Raw genomic sequence first — 23,491 nt, 5'->3', positions numbered from 1 at the left:
GAAAGGGGGGGTGGGATGGGGTGGGGGGGGCAGTCCAGGGACAGGGAGAAGGGGAGGCTGAATGGGGCAGGGGACCGGGGGGCAGTCAGGAAAGGGGGGTGGGATGGGGTGGGGGGGGCAGTCCAGGGACAGGGAGAAGGGGAGGCTGAATGGGGCAGGGGACCGAGGGGCAGTCAGGAAAGGGGGGGTGGGATGGGGGGGGCAGTCCAGGGACAGGGAGAAGGGGAGGCTGAATGGGGCAGGGGACCGGGGGGCAGTCAGGAAAGGGGGGTGGGATGGGGTGGGGGGGCAGTCGGGGCGGGGGCTCTGGGGGTGGTCCGGGGACAGGGAGGGATGGATGGGGCAGGAGTCCTGGGGGCCGGGCCGGTGTAACCCGTAGGCGAACCAGGCGGGCGCCAAGCGGTTGGGGGGCGGCGGAGCGGGCTGAGCTGGGGCGGAGGGGCGCGCGGAGGGCCGCCCGCAGCGCGGTGGGGGAGGGGAGGGACGGCGCACAGGGGAAGCGCTCCCCGCCCCCGCCCCTGAGCGCGCCGCCCCGCCCTTCTCCCCCCTAGGCTGGCTCGCCAAACAGCTGATTGGCGCCGCAAGCGGGGGAGGCGGAGCAGCGGCGGCGCGCGCGGGGAGGAGGCGGAGCAGAGGTGAGCGGGGGCGGGGGCGTTCCCGCGCGGCTCCCCGAGGGGAGGGGGGTGGCGGGGAGCTGCCGTCGGGCGGGCGCCTCGGGGTGGCGGGCAGCTGCAGCCGGGGGGAGTGAAAGTGTGCAAAGGGCTGGCTATATTCATTCTATTAATTACACGCTTGCTATTAAATGGAAGTCCCGTTAACAGCTGTAACTGCATCCCATGAAGTGAGCTGTAGCTCACGAAAGCTTATGCTCTAATAAATTTGTTAGTCTCTAAGGTGCCACAAGTCCTCCTTTCCTTTTTGCAAAACCATCGTAGCCGCAATAAGATCTCACATGCTTGTAACCGTGGGAATGCTGTCTCAGCAGAACGGCGTGCGCTGACCCCAGCCTCAGCTGGGTAAGATCTCACTGTGGGCGAGAGCTGAACGTGTGTAAGTTTGAAGGGCTAAACACCTGGGTTGGTTCTGATTGGCCACGGTCTGTTGGACGGGGTCGGGCCTTTAAAGCCTCAGCAAGATCTTAGCAGCAGGAAAAACAAAATCAATAGCAGCTTGAAACTCGCAGCGTTTGTGGAGTAGCGCGGCGTCCCAAGCGGGTCTTAGGGATCCTTCGGGCGGCCTGCGGACGCAGCTGGGCTCTCCTCCTGAACTCTTCGGCTGCCGTTTAGCTGCCTTGCGATCGACGTCCATGAGCTAGAAGGCTAGAGGGTAAAGGATATAGATTCATAGACACTAAGGTCAGAAGGGACCATTCTGATCATCTAGTCCGACCTTCTGCACAACGCAGGCCACAGAATCTCACCCACCCACTCCCTTGAAAAACCTCACCCATGTCTGAGCTATTGAAGTCCTCAAATCATGGTTTAAAGACTTCAAGGAGCAGAGAATCCTCCAGCAAGTGACCCATGCCCCATGCTACAGAGGAAGGCAAAAAACCTCCAGAGCCTCTTCCAATCTGCCCTGGAGGAAAATTCCTTCCCGAACCCAAATATGGCGATCAGCTAAACCCTGAGCATATGGGCAAGATTCACCAGCCGGATACCCAGGAAAGAATTTTCTGTAGTAACTCAGATCCCAACCCACCTAACATCCCATCACAGGCCATTAGGCCTATTTACCATGAATATTTAAAGATCAATTAATTACCAAAATCATGTTATCCCATCATATCATTTCCTCCATAAACTTATCGAGTTTAATCTTAAAGCCAGATAGATCTTTTGCCCCCACTGCTTCCCTTGGAAGGCTATTCCAAAACTTCACGAGTGTTCGAGTATGTGTCATCCTGTATCTGTCTAGACAAAACCGTCCTAAAGTATTCATGTCATAGGCTTGCCTCAAAATATATATAGAGAGAGAGATATAGTCATATATGCATATAGTCATTTCAGTCAGTATAATCTTTGCTTTTTGCATGCTCTTTTTATTTCTGTATTTGTTCATAGTCCTTGTGACTTTCGTAAATAAAGTCGTCTATTGTTCTCATCACCTGGTTGTCACGTGATTGCTGAAAATTCTCTTACTAATATAAATTTAGTGAGGCGCGCTTGCCACCCAGTGGGAAGTTGGGGTCTGTCCCGGGTACTGTCTCTTAATCAGACAGCTGTGGACTAATTTCCTCTTGCCATGTTCCCTTAAACACTTTTCTAAAGTTTCACTGGGGGGCGCTTCAGGGTGGAGGGGGGGGGCAGCGAGGAGCTGCTGTGGGGGGGAGCGCCGAGGGGCAGTGCAAGGTGGAAGTTTTGCCTAGGGCACAAAACATCCTTGCACTGGCCCTGCCTGGGGGGGCCGTAAGGGGACAGGGAATGGTGGGTGGGGTTGGATGGGGCAGGAGTCCTGGGGGGGCCATCAGGGGGTGAGAAGCAGGCGGGGTCGGATGGGGGTGGGGTTGGGCCACACCTAGCTGGTTGGGGAGGCACTGGCCAACAGGCTCTCCATACAATTTTGGAAACCCAATGTGGCCCTCAGGCCAAAAAGTTTGCCCGCCCCTGAACTAGACCATCACTTATGCATCATACTTCATTGATCTATATAGAAAATAAAACTCAATTTCAATTTTCTAAGAGAGCCTGAAGCAAAGTCCTTCCATTGCCTCTAAAATTTCCATTGTTGGGTTTGGCCATAGACTGCTGATGAATCCTCTGTAACTCTTGTTGGATATCTGGCAATTTGCACAGTTTATGATATTTATTTGTACTACCAAGACTGGGGCCTCATTGTGCTAGGCACTGTATAAACACATAATAAGAAAAGTCCCTGCCCCAAGACAAAGGGTGGGAGACAGGAAGTATTATCTCAGTTTTATAGGTGGGGAACTGAGGCATGGATGGATTAGGTGACTTGACCAAGGTCACACCAGAAGTCTGCAGCAGAGCATGGAATTGATTGTAGAACTCTTCATGAGTCTCAGTCCCGTGCCTTGACCACCAGACCATGGGGTAAGCAGTGCCCCCCAAGCATCAGGAATACTATCTGATGCACCTGGTTTATTTACAGGGCATATAAATATAAACGAGAATGCAATAAGTCTCTGTATCATTTACACTGTGCTGAAGGCATACTGTAGCAGTGCAGATTATAAGTGAATGGGATGGCTTCCCCTTTCATTATGCATAAGTCAGGAGTCACTCATTGTGTATAAAATGAGTGTAAATAGGAGAACTCTAGTTCTTAACCTAAGGTATTGTTACAGCATACTCTTGCTGTAGTACTATAGCCCTGTGATGTTGGCTAGAATACATTTTTTTGAGTCTAGTTATGTATCAGCACTAACTAATGCACTTGTTTAGTTACTCAGGGCTGTTCCTAGTGGGGTGCGGGGCCTGGGACAAATCAGCCCTCGCCGGCTTGGGGGCCCCCAGTCTGCATCAGTGGCTGGGCCGGCTGGACAGATCCAGCCTGATGCTGGGCTGCCTGCTACTGCTGGCAGTTGCCAGCAGCTACTGCGGGGCTATTGTTGGCCATAGCGCCACGGCAGTTCAGGGCTCTAGCCAGGGCGGGGGACTCACTGCACCGAAACACGGGTGGCCAAGCTGGCTGCTGTCTCTGCTAACTGCCAACAAGATGGCGGATCCTGCGGAAATGACGGATTTGTCTTCTGGGACTGACCGCACCGGCCCGTGGGGCCCCCCAAAGCACGGGGCCCAGAGTGATCACTCCAATTCACCCTTCCCAAGAGATGGCTCTGTAGTCACTGTTGTCTTTGGGCCCACATTGTCCCTGGCCCTTTTGCTGTGCCTGAGAGGATGGAAGTTTACATCTTATGCTCTTCTCCCATAGCACAAATTGTACAAGGTCCAGAAACACTGAGCTACCTGAGCTCCAGTGGCACCAGTGCTAATCTGCATAGCTCGAAATAAAGGACAGCCCCTCCCAGGCCCAGTTGAGTCATTTAAGAGTAATAACACTTATTGCTGGGCCAATTCTGTGTTGATTACATTTACTGGACTCCATTGGGAATGCATCTTTTCTAAGTCTGCATACAGTTTGTCCTGCTGTTTTTTGTGACATGGCACAAACCCAGTGTGTTGCAATTTAGGCTCCCTCAGCTACAAGTGAGTAAATTTCATAGTAATCTAATGCACAATGAAAATTGTTCACGAAATGAAATAGTATGGGCGCAGAGGTGGCTTTGTCACAAGCCCCATGTGATAAATAGTGCTGATGAAAATATGAATCTTTTGAAATTGATGGGACACCTTGCATGAGCAAGACTTAATCAGCTAAAGAATAGCTTGTGAGATCAGGTCCCTAAATGAAAAAATAAAAAAAGCTCATGGAGTCTTTGTTATGCTCTCAGTTTCCATTCAGCGAGACTTTATTGACATAATGAGCTATAGTAGAGTAGTCTAGTATGAAGTTTGGATCCAGGATTTAGGGATATTCAGCTCTACGGTACTGAATCAGGCCCCATACAAAAAATATACATGCACACATGCATCTTTATGTATTAAAGGGAAATGTTCAGTTTGGAAAACAAAAATAAAGAGGCCATCTCTTCAAGTCCTGATTCAATTGTTATTCAATCCTGATGTGGCAAATTGCAGCTGATGTCAATAGAGATTTGGCCTGAATGAGGACAGAGTGATCACTGGGGTCTTTGACGTACTGCCGTATGGTGAATGATGGTGGTGCATGGGGAAACAGGAAGAGCGAAAAGAGCTCCACCCTTTTGCAGTGCTGTTCAGCAACAGGGGGCATTTGTAGTCATGGCATTCCCCAGAGTGCACATACTGTTTCCTCTATGTCCTCTTGTGCATAAAACCCTCTAAAGAGACAGGGAGAGAGGTAGGGCCAGGAACCTATTCCTGCCCCATCCCTGGCAATGGCCAGCAAAGCTGGTCATTTTGATTGAAGGAGACTGTGTTTCATGAATGAGGGGTGTAGCAGTGGACACTGTCTCTGGGATCCAGACAGTTCCAAGAGGAATTGCACCTGGACTGGCGCATCCTAAGCATGGAATTGTGCCTTCAAGGCACAACAGAGCCCTGAGCAAGGACTTTAGGATGGGAGCCCATAACGCTTCACAGTGGTACCTAGAGGTTTTCATTCTCAGAGCTTGAAACCTGACTACAGCTTCACTGGAACAGGTTCAGAAGTGAATCTCAATTGTCAGCTTGACAGACTTTGACCAAGCTGGTGCTTGTTCTTAGGAGAAAGTGGAAAGGGATGAAAGATAAACTTGGTTTGTGTTGACTTAACTGAGTACGAAGGACTGCAAGCAGATTGATGGTGCTGTCAAGAGAAGGCTAATGCCACGTTTCATTGGAATGGTCACGGAGCTCAGTTATCCATCCAGGCGAAAAACAAATTAGCTAACAAACCAGTTTAATAGGTATTTGCTCTAATGATCTACAGGACTTGATAAAATCCAGAAGAGGAGGGAAATGGAAAATACCCATTTTGGGGGGCATTCTGATAAACTCGTAAAGTACATTTAAAATACAAAGCACTGGTCTGAATACCTTGCTACTCTGTTATTCTCAGGAGGACTAGTGAGAAATAATTTGGGGTGATGAAGGAAAGATACAAGTGGCTTCTTTTAAATAATTTCCCTTTTTGATATTGCGGATCATAGATCAAAAGGATATATATGTGCAGCACACTATCTCCAAAGAAAAACATGGGTCTCACAAACTTCCAGGTAACAATTTTCCATACATTTCATCAATGAACACACAGACAACAATGACCTTTCAGAGATTTAGAGCTTTGTCTGAAAAGAGAACCCATACAGAGCCCAGAGGTGGATGATTTCTTTGTTAGGGAACTACCAGGAGTGCCATTAAAAACAACCCAGCATTTAATGTGGTAGTTTAATTTCCCATAATATTTGTGATGTTCCCCATTTGAAGTAGTGGGAATTCTAGAAGTATGGCACAGTGAAATACTGTGGCACTGCTTGGGCTAAATCCTCAGCTGGAATAAATTGGTATAGCTGCTTTGACTTCAGTGAGGCTATGCTAATTTATATCAGCGGAGGATCTGGCCCTAACTGTTGACTTTTCTTTTAATTGTGCCTTCTGCGGTGCTGCATTTGACCATTCATAGGCGTTTGGGTACCTATATTAAGTATCTGCATGCTTAAGTGTTCCTTCTGCACCAAGAACCAAGTCCCCTATCTTAGGCACACAAATATGAAAAGTGGATCTACAGGGCCAGATTCTCGCTCATGTGAACTGGTTCTGGCTTTAGTGGAACTATTCCAGACTGCACTAGCTGAGGATCTGGCCCTTTTCATCAGGTATGAGCTGTGATCCTTTCTATTTGGGAAACTAATTTGAAAGCAAATCCATTCAGTTAACACACATGTGCACTGAAGTTTACAGGTTAAAGCAGGGGTTCTCAAACGTCATTGCACCATGATCCCCTTCTGACAACAAAGTTACTACATGACCCTGGGAGGGGGGCAGAGACCGGGCCCGGCTGCCTTGGGTGGAGGGATAGGAGGCCACAGCCCGAGTCCTGCCACCCCAGGTGGGGGTGGAGCGCAGGCTTCAGCTTCAGTCCTGGTGTAAGGCTGGGCTTGGCAATCCCATTAAAATGGGGTCGCAACCCACTTTGTGGTCCTGACCCACAGCTTGAGAACTGCTGAGTTAAAGTTTTGCTGAGATTTACCACACAAAAATTGCACTGAAAAATTGGTCCTGTTAGGATGCCTCCTTGAGCCCTCTTTACTGAGTCAATAAAGAGATGCAGCCAAAAAATAAATTCACCTCTGTTGGATGTAGCCAAGAGAACTTCACAAAAATCCCAGAATTTCTATTTTATTTGTGAACACATGAGAAAAGGAAGTTTATCTTCAGTGCAGAATCAGTGCTACTTCAGATGTGCCGTGCAATGAAATCCATGTCCATGATGCTAGTTGTGAGTCAGTACTATACTCATGTAATTATGGGCATTATTCTACAAAAAGAAAAAGGGGACATCTACCTAAGGCTCTATGCGCCACGCAATAAAATTATGAAATCAAAATTAGATCATCCACATAACACCTAACTTCTTTCTCTCGAGTCCTCACTCATCTGATTTCTGTCAAAGGCCCACTTCCACAGCAGCTCACGGAGGACTATGTTGCTCCACTAGGTATCCTTGTCCAACTTAGAAAGAATGTAGATAATAGCCAACCCTTGCAGCCAGAGCTGGAAATCAGTGGTCTCTGCTCAGTATTAACTGTGGGTCTGATTTTCAAAGATGGATTTTTTTGTTCAACACGTCTAAAAATCAGGCATGGTATCATTGTTAATATGGTGCCAAAAGTATGAATGGAGCTTTACGTGCTGTGTCAAATAAATAGCATCCTTCTCCCAATGAGCATACAAACCAAGGACCAAATTTTTAAAAGAGCTCAGCACTCAAAATTGGGGTCAGATTATCAAGAGCCCAGCTTCTAAATTGGCATCACAGTATTTGGCCAGACTTTCAGGAGAACTCAGCACACTGGCTGTGTGATGGGTTCTGAGCAGGTTTGAAAATCTGGCTCTTATTTAGGTGCCTAAAAGGGAGCTAAACTCTTGACAATCCAGGGCCCAAATGGGGTACATTAGAGTGAGGAAGTGAGGGCAGCCCCAAGGGGTTGATCCTGTACAGCGTAAGTGTGGAGAGCTGCGCCTGTAAACACCAGGGAAATGGTCAGGAGCTGAGGCTTATAATTGCAAAACCTAATTTTGTTTCTTTATATGATTTAGAACCCAATTTCCAGACGTATCCCCCTCAGTTACTTCCACATGTGGGCAGCTAGATTTGCACTTAGTTGCCTGAAGCATCTCTTGGGGTACCTCAGTATTGATGAAGGTTCTCAAGTGTACAATCTGGGCCTCTAACATAAATGTGCCCGTGTTTGAAAAGCAGCCTCTGATAAAAGGATTATTGACAGAGGCCTGATGAGATGCCATCGTAGTCTCTGACTCCCTGGCTGTGGTGCCGGGTGTGGTTCTGGAGGACAGAGCATAGGACAAGTCCTATTTTGCCACCAGAAAGAGAGAAAAGCATTGGAGTCAATGTCTCCACTGCTCACAGCTTCCCTGGAACAATCACAAAAAACATTAGACCAGGCAAAAGGTAAACATGACTCTTGTTCATCCCCTCATACAAAACCTCTGATTCAGCAAAAGGATTCCATACACTGTCCTCATACAAACAACCCCAAGCCCAAAAAACCCCAGCCACCAAAGGCTTTGAACTCAAGCCTCTAAAAGTGCAAAGTCTTTGTTTTGTGGTCGCTTTATAGCATTCTAATCCATTGACAAAAGCTGGACGCCACTCTCTCTTTCATACTGGCCACACACAATTGCAGCTCATGGAAAGAAAGAAAACAGTCCCCCAAACTGCTGACAGCCTCTGGAAAGGGAGAGAGGAATGAGGCGGGGCTATTTGATTTTATTTAATTTGCTGCTGGTGGCTGGCATTTAGTGCCACAAATTGCAGTGGAGAGAAGTCATAGGCATTGGGAGATGGGTGGCCTCGCTTCTATTTCTCCCCACTAAGTCCCCCAAACACATTTCCGATCCAAACTGGAGAGACAGAGACACACAGAAGAGGGGATCTTGGGCCTGCACGGCCTCCCCCAAGCCATGTATAGAAGTAGCTACCTGCGAGAAGTGCGCAAGGAGAAGTATGAGCGATCTGATGCCTATGATGAGCTGCAGGGTACCTCAGACTTCAGCAGTCTGGCCCAAGCCCAGGGCCTGGAGAACCTGCAGGAGCTCAATGAGAGGTTTGCCAACTACATCAATCGGGCCCGGATGCTGGAGCAGCGCAACACTATCTTCCGTAAGCAGCTGGAGACCTTCCAGCGCATGGATGTGCTGGCCGGCTTGGAGGAGGCCTTTGCTGAGCAGATTGAGCTGAATCGCCTGCGCATCCGTGAGCTGTCTGCCGACCGGGCCAAACTGGAGCGAGAGGACAAGGATTCACAGCGCATGCTCGATGAATACCGTAACAAGTAAGCCAGCCAGAGTCAAGGGGTGCTGCCCAGCTCCTCACTCTGGGTGTCTATTACCACTACATGTTACCGCTCTCTAGGGGTGTTTATTACTGTTAGAGGTACATACCCTCTTTCATCTCTAGAAGCACTTTATTCTGAAACAACATGTTAATTTCGCCTTGCTCTGGCTCCAGAAAGCTCTCTTAGTTAGATGCATTTCTTTAGGGAAGGGGAATGAGTACCATATCTCATCTCCACAGTCTCTGCTTTCAAATTCTGTTATTTTCTAGTGCTCCTATACCAGGAGAAGGCCTGGCTGACAGCAGCATACTCTAGTTGCCTAATGAGTCCAAAAGCCATAAGACGTAGTCCACGGGGCCAGGATCTGTCCTGGATATTGGTGCACGGCTCCTATATTGTCTTCAGTGTGCCCAAGAGCAGGGGCATTCTCTGGGGGGGGGCAAGCTGGGGCACGGGCCCTCCCAATAATTGTCGGGGCACAGAACTTCTCTGGCCCTGGGGCCACGGAGGCAGGGAAGAGTGAGCTCCTGCCGGGGTGCAGGGAAGAACGAACTCTTCCTGGGGCCGGGGTGAGGTGAGAGGGTAGAGTGAGTTCCTAGTGGGGATGGGGCATGGAAGAGCTAGCTCCTGTCGGGGACGGGGCAGGGTGAGGGAGGAAAGAGCGAGCTTCTGCCAGGATGAGGGGAAAGAGTGAGCTCTTGCTGGGGCCGGGGTGGTGGGGGCAGCGAGCTCCTTCTGGGGCAGGGAGAAGGTAGAGCAAGCTCCTAAGGGGAGGGCACAGAATATGCCTCTCCAAAAGGGGTCAAATTTTAATTCCTGCGCACGCCCCTGCCTAAGAACTAGGAGTTGATGTCAGAGGGAGCCACGTGGGAGCATCTGAGGGAAGATCTTGACCCTAACTGTATTTGTTTAGGACTGTCCATATTCACTGCCTGACAAGAGTTACAGGATCACAAATTGCTTTTATTTCTTAATTTCATGAAACCCAGAAGAAAATACCTGAGTGTCTTATTGAGAGATAGTGCATGTGCTTATCTGAGAAGATTGCCATATCTAGGCCAGTGCATTTCAATTACCCTAAGCTAAGGATACAGTTATTACTTGCACTGATCTACAGGTTCAAATTAGTGGTTCTTGCTTTGCTTTTGCTATTGCATGTGGCATCCCTTCACATCCAGCACGCGGGCAGAATATAAGGAGAAGAAGAAAAGTGATGAATATGACTAAGCACACCAGGGACCCTTAGGCTGCATTTCATGAGAGTACTGCTCTGTGGGCCCCGGTTGCTCCTGCCTGTTAGCAGTAGAATGGTCTTTGCAGGGAGTGCATAGGTGAGCATCCTGTTAGCTTTACGAGCATTGTGCTTATGCCTCCAAGACGCACAGTAAAAAAGGCACAACCCAGATGGGAGGATGAGGGACAAAGATGACTTTTGTCTGATGTATTTTCACATCTCTCTAGCACAAAACCAGTTTGCTGGTTATTCTTAGATGTTTTAAATCTATTTGAAAACTCATTCATGAGCTCTATGTGAAGACTGAGATTGTGAGGAATAATAATTATCAAAGATTTTTTCTGAGGCCCAGTCATGCAGCCAATAATGCAAATTTACTCCTATGCTAAGGCTATATTTACTATGTAAGCCCTCAAAAGGTAGGTAAATGGTGCCTAGTCCTTTGATCTTCTGCATAACAGTAAATTTTACCCATTAAGGCATTAAATGTGTGTGAGATGGTTGTCCTCAAAGGCAGATAGCACCTTGAATCGACATAAAGCTTCTTCTGCATGGGATGGTTAGGCAAGAACATCTCTGAACTCAGGCGCTACTTAGGTGAGTTAGGATCTGTAGAAGCAGAGTCCGAGACCAAGCTCTGCAGATGTGCTTATTAAGGAGAGATGGTGGCCTCTCATCGCTAAGATTACAATTACTCTACAGCAGTGTTACTCAAAGTGGTGGTCCGTGGAGCGGTGCCGGTCCGCGAGCCATCGGCTGCTGGTCTGTGTGCACATTGGGGAAAAAAATTGCCAGTCCCCCACATCAGATAGTTTGAGAAGCACTGCTCTACAGGACAATTTATGAGACTGATTTTGATCTCATATATAGGAGAAGAAAGAGAATAGAAAAGCATTGTGCTCTCAAGTGTTTAGGGTTAAGTCAAAAATAGGGATAATGTTACTGACCCCTCTGTAAAGTGCTTTAAGATCTCCTGATGGAAGGCACTAAAGACAAGCCAGGTATCATTGTTGTTATTACTAAAAAAAAAATGAAGTAAATCAAGTAAGAACTTTTTGAAATTGAAATAATGTTAAATGTCTCCTTTTTGATTCCCCCCCCCAAAGTGTCTAATGCTTCTTCCTAGTCCTCTCTCCTAGTTTTTAAATACATTGGGAGTAGATCGAATCTATTCTTAGCTATTAGTGATATGAAAGAATTACTGTGAAAAGTATGTTTCCTTTATTATCCATATAGTAGTGTGTATTTTATAATATTTAAACATACAAGTTAATTGTATTTTAAGATTCATAAAGTTCTTAGTAGGTTCTATGGGGGTCTTGGACCATCTGGGCTTGATTCTGCAATCCCTATTCACATTGAGTAGCACTTACTCTCAGGAATAATCCTGTTGAGATCACTAGAAATATTCACATGAGCACATGCTGCCCATTGTAAGGCATGCGGCAGTGCGCCCTCCTTTTTGTGTCTCTCTTTCTGGAATAGAGATCCTTGAGTAACTACATTGATTGCTTTTTGTCCCTCTGGCTTGGATCCTCTAGATTTAGCTGCAACCTGCATGTTGTGAGTGCTCACCATGACCCACTAGAGAACTACAAATCAATGCTCCAGCAGAAAATACTAGAGCCCAGGAAAGAAAAAATTAGCACAGATTAAGGACATGATAGGCACCAATTCCTTCTGGCAAACCAGGAAAGAGTTTAAGCCAAATAAGCAAAAAGAAATCCCAATATAGATTTGCAAAAATCAAGGCATAATGCTTCTGGGATTTATATAAAGGAATTCAACCTGAATAGCTGACACAAGAACAAAACAGCATCACTAGAGAAAAACAGTTGCACCTGAAGACGTCATTAGACACTACCATCCCTCCTGGTCCCCCTTTAACAATACAGGAACAAGAAGAATCCTTTCAGAAACTCATACCTATGTAGCCAAATAGAGCAATAGACTCAGATTGGGTTGCATTACAGGAAAAACTTCTGTAGTCCATTTACACTCTAAAGAATATAATCAATCCCCAAGATCAACATCTTTAACTTCCTGATCATCAGAGCAAATAAATTTGCCCAAAGCCACAAAGTACTCCAGATTTTAATCCGATATCTAGACTATCAATATACAGGTCACTGGGAAGAACCAATCAAAAAAAGCAGCAAGCTAGACGGCTACAGAACTGTCAGGCCATCAGACTAGCTCACTACAGTGAAATGTGCAAAATGGAAACAGCCTGTCCTTGAATACAGAATGTGACTATAAACTAGAGACCAAAATAGGGAGGCACAAAGCAGTCCAAACCCAGAGAGGAGTAACTATGCAACCATTGTGACAAAGAGTAACAACATAAAAATGGTCATACTGGGTCAGAGCAATGGTCCATCTAGCCCAGTATCCTGACTTCCAGCAGTGGTCAGTGCCAGGCACTTCCAAGGGAAGGAACAATACAGGGCAATGATCAAGTGATCCAGCCCCTGCCATCCAGTCCCAGCTTCTGGCAGTCAGAGGTTTAGGGACAGCCCGGAGCATGGAGTTGTGTCCCTGACCATCTTGGCTAATAGCCATGGATTGACTTATCCTCCCTGAACTTCTCTAATTCTTTTTTTAATCCAATTATATGGTTGGCCTTCAAAACATCCCTTGGGAATGAATCCCACAGGTTGACTGTACATTGTGTGAAGAAGTACTTCCTTATCTTAGTTTTAAACCTTCTGCCTATTCATTGTGCTATGTGAAGAGGTAAATAACACTTACGTATTCACTTTCTCCATACCATTCAGAATTTTATAGGCCTCTATCATACCCTATTGGTTGTCTCTTTTATAAGACGAGCAGTCTCAGTCTTTTTAATCTCTCCTCATAAGGAAGCTGTTCCATACCCCTAAACATTTTTGTTACCCTTCTCTGTACCGTTTCCAATTCTAATATATATTTTTAAAGATGGAATGACCAAAACTGCATGTAGTATTCAAGGTGTTCTAATACCATGAATTTATATAGTAGCACCATGATATTTTCTGTCTTACCATCTATCCCTTTCCTAATGGTTCCTAGCTTTATGATAGCTTTTTTGACTTCTGCTGCACATTGAACGAATATGAGACAGAGAGGCACTCTGCTACAATGTGCAAAGGATGAAGGTGTATGTATTTCCTAAACTGTCAGCAATCATGAAAAATCTCTCATCAAAAAGCAAAAAAGAAAACCTAATCCTGGGAGAAAGGAGAGAAATGATAGAGATGGCATCATGTTCATTTCAGAGTAGCAGCCGTGTTAGTCTGTATTCGCAAAAAGAAAAGGAGGACTTGTGGCATCTTAGAGACTAACCACATTTATTTGAGCATAAGCTTTTGTGAGCTACAGCTCACTTCACCGGATGCATTTGGTGGAAAATACAGTGGGGAGATTTATATACACACACAGAGAACATGAAACAATGGGTTTTATCATACACACTGTAAGGAGAGTGATCACTTAAGATGAGCCAACAACAGACTCCAACAAGAGACTGCTGAATTGGAATTAATTTGCAAACTGGATACAATTAATTTAGGCTTGAATAGAGACTGGGAATGGATGAGTCATTACACAAAGTAAAACTATTTCCCCATGTTATTTCTCCCCCCCCACCCCATCCCCCACTGTTCCTCAGATGTTCTTGTTAACTGCTGGAAATGGCCTTCCTTGCTTGTCACCATGAAAGGTTTTCCTCCTTTCCCCCTCCCCCCTGCTGCTGCTGATGGCTCATCTTAAGTGATCACTCTCCTTACAGTGTGTATGATAAAACCCATTGTTTCATGTTCTCTGTGTGTGTATATAAATCTCCCCACTGTATTTTCCACCGAATGCATCTGATGAAGTGAGCTGTAGCTCACGAAAGCTTATGCTCAAATAAATTTGTTAGGCTAGCTCCATGCTCCCGTTTGTCAGCAATGTCCATTCCAGGGGGCTACATGAGCATGATGAAAAGGAGTACTTGTGGCACCTTAGAGACTAAGTGAATTGTGCCTATTTCTGACAGATATTTAAGGGGTCTGTCTGGTTTTGGTTTGGTTTTTACTCTTGTATAGCTTTTCATGCTAATAGAGTCTCACTGAGCTGAATTGTGTACTGTCCTAGCTGCTCTATGTTTGGTTTCTACAGGCTGGACTGACCACTCACTGATATTTTTCTACCTTACCTACTCATGATACCCACAACTTACAAATGTTTTGTGTCACTTTTTTGCAGTACAGAATACTTACTTCTTTCTGTGACCAAAAAGCAAAAATAATTTGGCACATTTTATTACTTATTTTCAAATATACCACCTTCACCTCCCCTGCCTCTTACAAATACAAAGATTTTAGCATGTGGGCACTCAAATACACATACACACACACACGCAATGTATCCTATTGACTTGCATCATTAGCTAGACCAGTGGTTTTCAACTTTTTTTTCATTGTGGACCCTTAAAAAATTTTGAATAGAGGTGCAGACTCCTTTGGAAATCTTAGACGTAATCTGTGGACCACATGTTCTGTGGACCATAAACTGAAAACCATTGTTCTATGGAAACCACAACCCTTTGTGGACCCCTTAGACAGTCTGAAGACCTCCAGGGGTCTGCGGAACTCAAGTTGAAAAACCACTGAGCTAAATCACATGTATTTCTGAAGTTACATTTTAAATGCACTAGGGCTGCTACACTATTTGCAGAATTAAATCCTGATAAACTACTTGCAAACAGATCTTTCATTCAAATTCATTTTTTGCTCATCTTTAATGGGATTCACATCTCTCTCTATTAGCATGAATAATTCAGATTCTGTGTCGATGGATAATGACTTCTTTCTCTACAACTCACTTTAGTATTCCTGGGGATGGCCTACCACAGCTTGCAATATCATTTTGCTAATTATGTTAATTGTATTAAGCATAGTTATCATAGCAATATTATATTTTGCATGTAGGAAGGCTGAAAATACAGAGTATATTTCTCTCTCTCCATGGTATCCAGAAAGTTATTACAAACTAGATTATTTTAATGTCAATGTCTAAGCATAAGTAATTTTTAACTGAAAAAAAATTAAATGTTTACTCATTAAAACAGAGTGTTTCATTTAAAAGATATCAAAAGATAGAACTCATGGGGTTTGTGTGTAGTGTAACTCCCTGGAAATTGCTAGATATAAAGCTGGGCACTGGATTCTTCAATAATTCTTCATAACATTTTTTTATGATCAAATCTAATTGATATTCCTCCCAAATTGGAACCCTTTTGTGAAGCCAGGGTGACCGTGTAACTGGTAATCAGAGGTACGGGCCACAACTCTCGTAGCACAACAGCTGGACTGTGCGAGATAAGAAGCGCTCCATAGTCAGTAATCATTTGCAAAGCCATTCCAAACTGCATCTGCAGAAGCAAGTGTTTTTGGCTTGCTCAGAGTGAGAATTGGCCAGGGCATATGGTATTGTTTAATGCTCTGCTCAGATACGTTGGTGATGTGCTCAGTATAAGAACCTGAACAGAATAGAATAGAATAGTAGACATTTCCTAGCTCCAGTTTTCTTACTCCCCTGTTACCTATGACTTATTTGATGTACATACATGGTGACTGGATCCATAAAGTGCACCATGACCGGCGCATCAGGCACTGGACAGCAGTGTGCCTTAGTAAAAGGTTGGAGGAGGTGGCTGTACATGCCTTCAAAATGCCATCCAACTAAACAGTCCCAGACCATTCTGTACACATTCTGCTGCCCTCAACATCCACTGGCCCATGGTAACTCTAATGCCTCCCAATGCAAGAGGGCAAGGGGCTCACAGATTTTTTCGTAGTATGTTTCAGCTGGCCTGGCCAGTTCAGTGTACCCCAACACACTAATTTCATAAGCTGTATCTAACGATGTTACGTAAGATATCAACAGAAAGCTAATGACATACTGATCATTAATATTAGTGTGTGGTATATGTATGGAGGACAACTTTAAAATTATAAACATATTAGAAATAATGTTATCAAAGTACGTCTGACAGGCAGTGCTAGTCAAAGGAATGTAGTTCCGCCACCTGGAAGATATTTCCAAGGTACATTAAGAGACAATGGGCATGCAAATTCCATAGAAGGTCAGTAGGACCATCAAGACAGCAGGGGGAGGAGACTGCAGGAAACAGATCAATTTGCATTTTAGGAAACTCTAGAATGGGAAGAAGCCAGCATGAAACTCCCTACACCAAGAAACTCTATATCGCTTTCCTCACAGCTTGAATGAATGTTACTTTGAGGGTGTGGGGGACGTTCAGAAGAATCCATTTAAAGATTCATTGAACTACAAAGGAACAAACAGAGAACCCCAAGTTATCTTTCACCTATGAAGACAAAGGAACTGAGCACTTTAGACTTTGTGGGAGATCCTGACTAGAGGGCTTAGTCAGCGATCTTGCTGGAAGGTAGATTCGTAAGAAAACTATCATGGACAAAGGCTGTAGCCTGTTTTGTTAATTCTTCACATCCAGAAAGCATTTTTCTCTTTTGTTTGTTTGCTAACTTTGTCCTTTATATGTTAACTCATTTATAATCTGATCTCCTTTTGTTAATAAACTTGTTTTACTTTTAATCTAAACTAGGCAGTGCTTTGTTTTGTTTAAAGCGAATGTTAGCTCTGGTTAATGTGGCAAACTGATAGGTATTGTGTCTTTAAAGAAAAAAATGAACCTTAATATCTGTCTGAATGGTCCAGGGGAGAGCTGGACATTGCAGAACACATGGGTTTGGGGAAAATTCGGGACTGGGGGGTGATTTTGCCAGGTGTAACCAAGGCTGCTGGAGTCCAGAGAGGGACAGGGTATAACAAGCAGGCTGCTGGAATCAGAATTGTTGAGTCAGAGCTGCTTAAAGACATTCAAGTGCATGGTTGTATGTTAGCTGGAAGCATTTAGACAGAACCACTACAGCAAAGCAGGGGAGACGGTGACACCACCCTTCAGGGGTCTGGATTGCACCCAAAAATGTGACACCACCTAGAAGAGGGATGCCTTTACACACAAAACATATAATTAGGGCCCTACCAAATTCACGGCCATGAAAAACGCATCACAGATCATGAAATCTGGTCTCCTCCCGTGAAATCTGGTCTTTAGTATAGTATAGTATAGTATAGCATAGCGTGTACTTTTACCCTATGCTATACAGATTTCACAGGGGAGGGCAGCATTTCTCAAACTGGGAGTCCTGACCCAAAAGGGAGTTGCAGGGGGGCCGCAAGGTTATTTTAGGGGGGTTACAATATTTCCACCCATACTTCTGCGCTGCCTTTAGAGCTGGGTGGCCGGAAAGTGGCGACTGTTGGCCAGGTGCCCAGCTCTGCAGCATCCCGCTGGCAGAAGCACAGAAGTAAGGGTGGTAATACCATACCATGCCACTCTTCCTTCTGTGCTGCCGCCTTCAGAGCTGGGTGGCCAGAGTTTGGTGGCTGCTGACTGAGGGCCCAGCTCTGCAGGCAGCAATGCAGAAGGAAGGGTGGCAATACCATACCATGCCACCCTTCCTTCTGCACTGCTGCTGGCAGTGGCCACTGCCTCTCCCAGCCAGCCACCACTGCTCTCCAGCTGCCCAGCTCTGAAGGCAGCATCGATGTCAGCAGCAGTGCAGAAGTAAGGATTGTCGTACCGCAACCTACCCCTACAATAACCTTGCGACCCCCGCCCCCAACTCCTTTTTGGGTCAGGATCCCTACAATTACAACATCGTGAAATTTCAGATTTCAATAGCTGAAATCATGAAATTTACTATTTTTAAAATCCTATGACCATGACATTGACCCAAGTGGACCGTGAATTTGGTAGGGCCCTACACATAGTGGAAGGGGCACAGCTGTGCCCTAGTGAACTGCACTTTCCAAAGGGGCAGCATAGCAGTGACACTACTTCATTGAGAGTGGTGTATAGTAAGAACTAAATAAGGAAGATTTTGGGATTGGTATCATTGTTCTTGTTAATACAAGTAGTAGTCTGTATCTCAGAGATAAGCAGTGTAAGCTATGTCATGTATATTCTTAGTCTGTCAATCACAGGTACTGAGAGATGAAATGCAAGTATTTTAGGCTTGTGCATCATCTTGGTAGGACTTGCATTCTATAGTTTGTCTTTTCTTTGGCAGAGGTATCTATGGGGAAGAAGGACAAGCAGGCCAAAGCATTGATGTTTCTATTGAGAAAAGGTTAGTGAAAGTACATGTCTCCTTCATTGTGCCATAAGGAGGCAAGACATGGGGTCATCCTGACCTCCTGTACCTCAGAGTTCCTATTCTGGGCACCCTTTACTGAAAATATTTTGTCTCCAGCTCTGGCAAGCTTCATCCCAAGTACCTTCATTTTTATCTTTCTTGCTGATTTTAATATTCTTGGAGTGGGTCAAGGGAGAGGCAGATTTTAGGCAGCTAGGCACGTTGAAGGCCAGGACCAGGACCATGAACTGAATCCAGCACTGACTGACTGACTGCTGAGTAATGCTCTGGTGTTTTCTTGTCTATTGTTCTGCTTAGGAGACAAGATGCAACATTTTGAGCTACACTCAACTCCTGGAAGCCTCCCAGTGTTAGACCCAGGGAGAGAACATGGCCTTAGTCCAGCTTTGAATAATAAAGATATGGATCATTGTGACTAGGTCTACATCTGTGAGGAACAGGTTCACTCTACTTGTCCACTGGAGAAGGGAATAGATATTTCTTGCCACTGCTGAAGCCCGGCATTTCAGAAGTGGAGACAAGTCCAGTATAACTCCTAGACTGTGCATGTCCCTCACATTCAATGGGCAGATGCCCTCAGCTAACAGGAGTGCTCATGGATTCTGCTAAATATCTGAACTCTGGGGTGCAGTGGCAGAATTCCCACATTAGTAGCTCTCTGACAGCTGAAAGACGAAAGCAGTGTGGTGGTGGATCTTTTAAAGGTCTGCTCTGCTTACTTGAATCAGGCAACTTCTTCAGAGGACATCTACTAGCTTTTCCCTACTCTTATGGCAACTAATACCCTCTATGCAGCAACACAAGTGAAGCAGCAGCCCCTCCATTGCTGACTTCTGGTTGCTGCTTGGCAGCAGACGAGGCATGAAGAACAGGGCCACCAATGTCCAGCCCTGGATCCACAATGCCAGCTAAAGATCAAATTTATATCAGGACTAAGGATCTCAGTACCTTTATCTGCTTCATGAGCGTCAAAAGATGACTTTGCAGACCTTGGCCTTCATCTCGTCAGTTTCAGCCCCTCACATACGTACCATATCAGCACAGTTAGTCTGCCCCCGACTGGCTTGCCCTTTTGCTGTTCAAGATTTTCAAAAGTGACTGGAGCTTTTGGGTGTCACAATTTCCGAATGCTGAACTGGAAGCAACTTAAAGGGGCCTGTTTTCAGAAAACACTGATTTCCCACCCTCTGAAAATCAGATTCCTTTAAGGCTCCAGTTGGGCACTAAAAAATGGTACAGAAAATACTAGTCACTTTGAAAATCTTGGCTAGAATATGATTTGTTCACCTTTGGGGATGGTCAACTGGTCATTGCTCTTCTTCAGCACAGTTTCCCATGTATTTTTATATTGATGCACTTTTTTTTTTTTTGCATGATTGGGCTCCAGGATAGAAGAAACAGCGAGAGAGAAAGAGAATAGAATATAATTTTGTTTTATATCGCACCTTTCTTATGGGAAATGTACTAATGAGCTTTATAAGACAACAAATACCATAAGATCCTGGCAATATAATGAGTGTATAAAGCCAGTGCAGTAACCATATATTTAAACATGAGATATCTGTGTGTATGTGTGAAAGACTTTTTCAGATGTCTCATAGATCTCTTAGTGTACGGAGAAGAGCAGAACAGAATGGAGATTGATTTAAATCTCTTCCAAGAGATGGTCACTTTAACATCACAGTATATTGAGTGTAAAGCTCTATCCCCATAGGATACGTGAACTCACAAGGGAGTGTAGAGTGGAGTAATGTATGTGTATTATAACAGCCTTCTTATGCCATTAGCTTTTGGGCTAAAGGACAATGATGGAAATAGCTGCTAAATATATTTCAGTTAATGGGGCTATATGGAAATTCAAGCAATGAGCCAAAATCAGACATCTCCTCCCCTCTCAGATCAGAGCAGCCCTGAATTGTGTTGGGGTTGAGATCTGGATTCAGACTCTCTCATCTCTATTAAATTCAGTCAGTTATATTATGGGGAGAGCAGCATTTTATCATGGCTATATGATTTTCATGATGTGTTGTGATCTTCTTCGTTCTTTCCCAGTTGCCAGAATACAGCTATGCAAATTAATGAACTGTTTGTTAATGTCAACTGCACATTGAAGAGATTTACAAGGTCCAACAAAATTTGTTTTAGGTCAGCAATTTAATAAAGCTCCATAATAAATATGGTCTTAACTCAGAGGATGAATGGTTTTGCTGGTGCACTGGGAAACATTTGGACAGCTATTATGATTTAATGACAAACTGTGCTTTAGGAAGCTATAGAACAGCATTTCAGCAGAAGAAAGTCATGAACGTATGGAAGCGAGGGTGAAACTAAGCAACCTTTTAATTTTTTTTTTTACCAGTTTGCTAGCAGTTCCCAGTTCCCTATTGGCACTGAATAATAGCATTCTGTCCTGCCCTTACAACACTGTGCAGGGGAGTAAGGAGGCTTATTTAGCCCCACCCTCTCCCTTTCACTTTTGTAGACTGTCTGCACTGTGTGGAAGTGGGGGGCTGCAGAGAGAGACAGGACGGCCCAGTTGTTGGATGCTAGCTTAGAACATGGGGTAACCCGCTTTCAACTCCCAGCTCCGCGACAAACTTCCTGTGTGACCTGGGCCAAGTCACTTGGGGCTAGATCCACAAAAGGTAGTTAGGCTCATCAATGTGATACTTAACTTCAGGCACCCTGCCACCTCCTGGAATCCTGAGCCTTGAGTTCGGCACCCAGATGCCCCTGTTGTGATGCATGGGGAGAATTAGGAGCCTTAACAATGGGATGCACAGAAGCCAGCATGCTGAGCAGGGAGCTGCCTAAGTTAGATAGTGATAAATGCCAAAGAGAGAAGTATGACCTATGCCCCACCTCCACCCCCTGGGCTGGAGGGGGTGCCTTCCTCTGCTCAGGATTCATAGCTGTGAAACCTTTCCTGGAATGAGGTGCCTAAGCAAGATCAGTCCTTTCTCAAGAGACATTGAGAAGGAGAAGTCCCTTTATACTCAATAGCCCAGTGGTTAGTGCACTCACGCAAGATGTGGGCGATCAGGGTGCAAGTACCCATGCTGCCTCATTGGGAGCAGACTCTTCCTCCTCCCAGGTGAGTGCCCTAACCACAGAGCTATAGGGTTTGCTGGGAGTGGGTCTCTTTCTATCTCTCAATAGTCACTGGGTCAGAAAGAGGATGAGAACTAGTGGTTAGTGCACTCTCCTGGGAGACCCATGTTCCAGTCTCTGCTCCAATGAATATTTAAGTATTTTATACAAAGTGGGACAGCATCCACAGGAGAGAATGAATCTAGTGTTAAATGAAAGGAATTTCCTAGTGATTGGACAGGTGCCTTGGAAACCATGAATTCACCTGGAAGGAACTGATGATTTCGGGAGAGAGCCGAAGGATTAAATTATTAGGAGAAGACAACTTTCTTCTAACTCTTTGATGCTTTCCTCCTAGGTTAAGCCTCAAGCAGTGTTCACTACCATAGCCTATGTTACACCTACTCTATAGATAAATAGATTTCCATTCCCTGGGCTAACTAACCATATTTTAAAATGTTTAAAGGAGATGATGAAAAGATGGCAATTTTGTTTTCTGTATTTCTGTAGTACCTCAGGGAGTGAGGAATAAAAAGACAGGCTGTGTCTATCTCACTCTTCAGCCACCAGCAACAGCCTGACTTTGATGAGCAATTTGTTCAGAGTTTGATGATAAAATCTTGTTGCTCAGTATTGTAATACGTTTCTAATTGTTTTTTAATTGCATCCTCTCATTAAATTGCTTCTCTGGTTTAGCAGTTTATTTACAGTCTTGCTTTTCTTAAAGGAAAAGAATCCACAACAGGATTCTTTGGTGCCATCTCCAAAGAAAGAACTACAATCGATCCATCACTCTTTAGGGGTGGTGGTGGTTGTTTCTTTCCATGAGAAAAATCTCCTTACAAGAGAATTCTTTATACGTTACAATACAAAGCTGACATTCTTAAATTATAACCTTTTATGCCCGTTAAATTTATAACCGTTTATCTTAATTCAGAGAGAAACAGCATAAACTACATCATTTTCTTATTTATTTATTTCCAGTTTTTCTCTAATATAGGAAATTTCACATATACATTTGTGTGTGTCTCTGTACATTTACATAGGAGTATATTATAATGGTATAGAAAAGTTCATGTGTTTTCTAGATTCAACAGGCAATGTTAAATAATTTGCTCATTAAAATCTGCCCTGGAGTTTATGAACAATATTAAATGGTGGGTAATATTAAAAAAGAAGACCTAAACCCCAAGAAAATCAAAAGGTATCCTCATTCTGCACTTCTTATTCAGATGAAACTCCCATTGAAATCAACTGTACACCACAAATTGCAACATTATTTACAGTGCACATAACTAAAATGTCAACATTTATCAGTGGTTTCTGTACCACACCAGATTATCCCAGACACACTGTCACAGTTATCTCCTCTAACAGCAGAATGAAATATTGTGATATCTCAGCTATCAAGTCTAGTAACTATTGGTAAATAGTGACTTTTAAATGGTGAGCACTGTTGTCTGATATAGTTTTGTTTAATGTAAATCACTGATATTTTATTGGAAATGATCCATGCTCAGACTTTCTTTGGAGAAGTCATGGCAAATGTCCATCCACTTCATTGTGCTTGTTGCTTGATGAAAAGACTTGAAGGGAACTAATCAAAACAAGAATTATACTCACCATCTGAAGCCAAAGATCTATGCTTAAGTTATGAATAAACCTTGTGGGCACGGTCAAGATTCATAGTCAACTTAAATGTGACACTTCTGTACTGCAAGATATTGTAGATGGAGCACAGTATGTGAAGAGATAAGCCACTCGACTTCATCTTCTTTGTCCTATTTGCAGGTACAGAAATGAACGTGAATATCAGCAGATGCTAAAAGAGACCCTAGAACGCCTTAATAAGGTGAGCCTGTTACAGTAGGAAGT

General features: G+C 44.6%; 1 protein-coding gene across 2 annotated transcripts in view; it reads left to right on the top strand.

The window, feature by feature from the left end:
* The first annotated feature begins 583 nt into the window (after positions 1 to 583).
* Positions 584 to 23,491, top strand: part of BFSP1 (beaded filament structural protein 1) — a 55,596-nt gene continuing 32,688 nt past the window's right edge. Inside the window, exons 1-2 of one of the 2 annotated variants that reach the window (XM_038393719.2) lie at positions 584 to 635; positions 23,408 to 23,468. In XM_038393719.2, the coding sequence (XP_038249647.1) occupies positions 23,436 to 23,468 (33 nt within the window). In that variant the 5' untranslated portion in view covers positions 584 to 635; positions 23,408 to 23,435. Of the gene's footprint in view, positions 636 to 18,443; positions 18,500 to 23,407; positions 23,469 to 23,491 lie in introns of those variants that run through there. The other variant, XM_038393720.2, reaches the window with a different exon arrangement.

This window comes from Dermochelys coriacea, chromosome 3 (assembly GCF_009764565.3).
Source record: "Dermochelys coriacea isolate rDerCor1 chromosome 3, rDerCor1.pri.v4, whole genome shotgun sequence".
Classification (NCBI taxonomy): Eukaryota; Metazoa; Chordata; order Testudines; family Dermochelyidae; genus Dermochelys; species Dermochelys coriacea.
The sequence above is the reverse complement of the archived record's forward strand: the minus strand, read 5'-3'. Positions and strand labels throughout refer to the sequence as shown.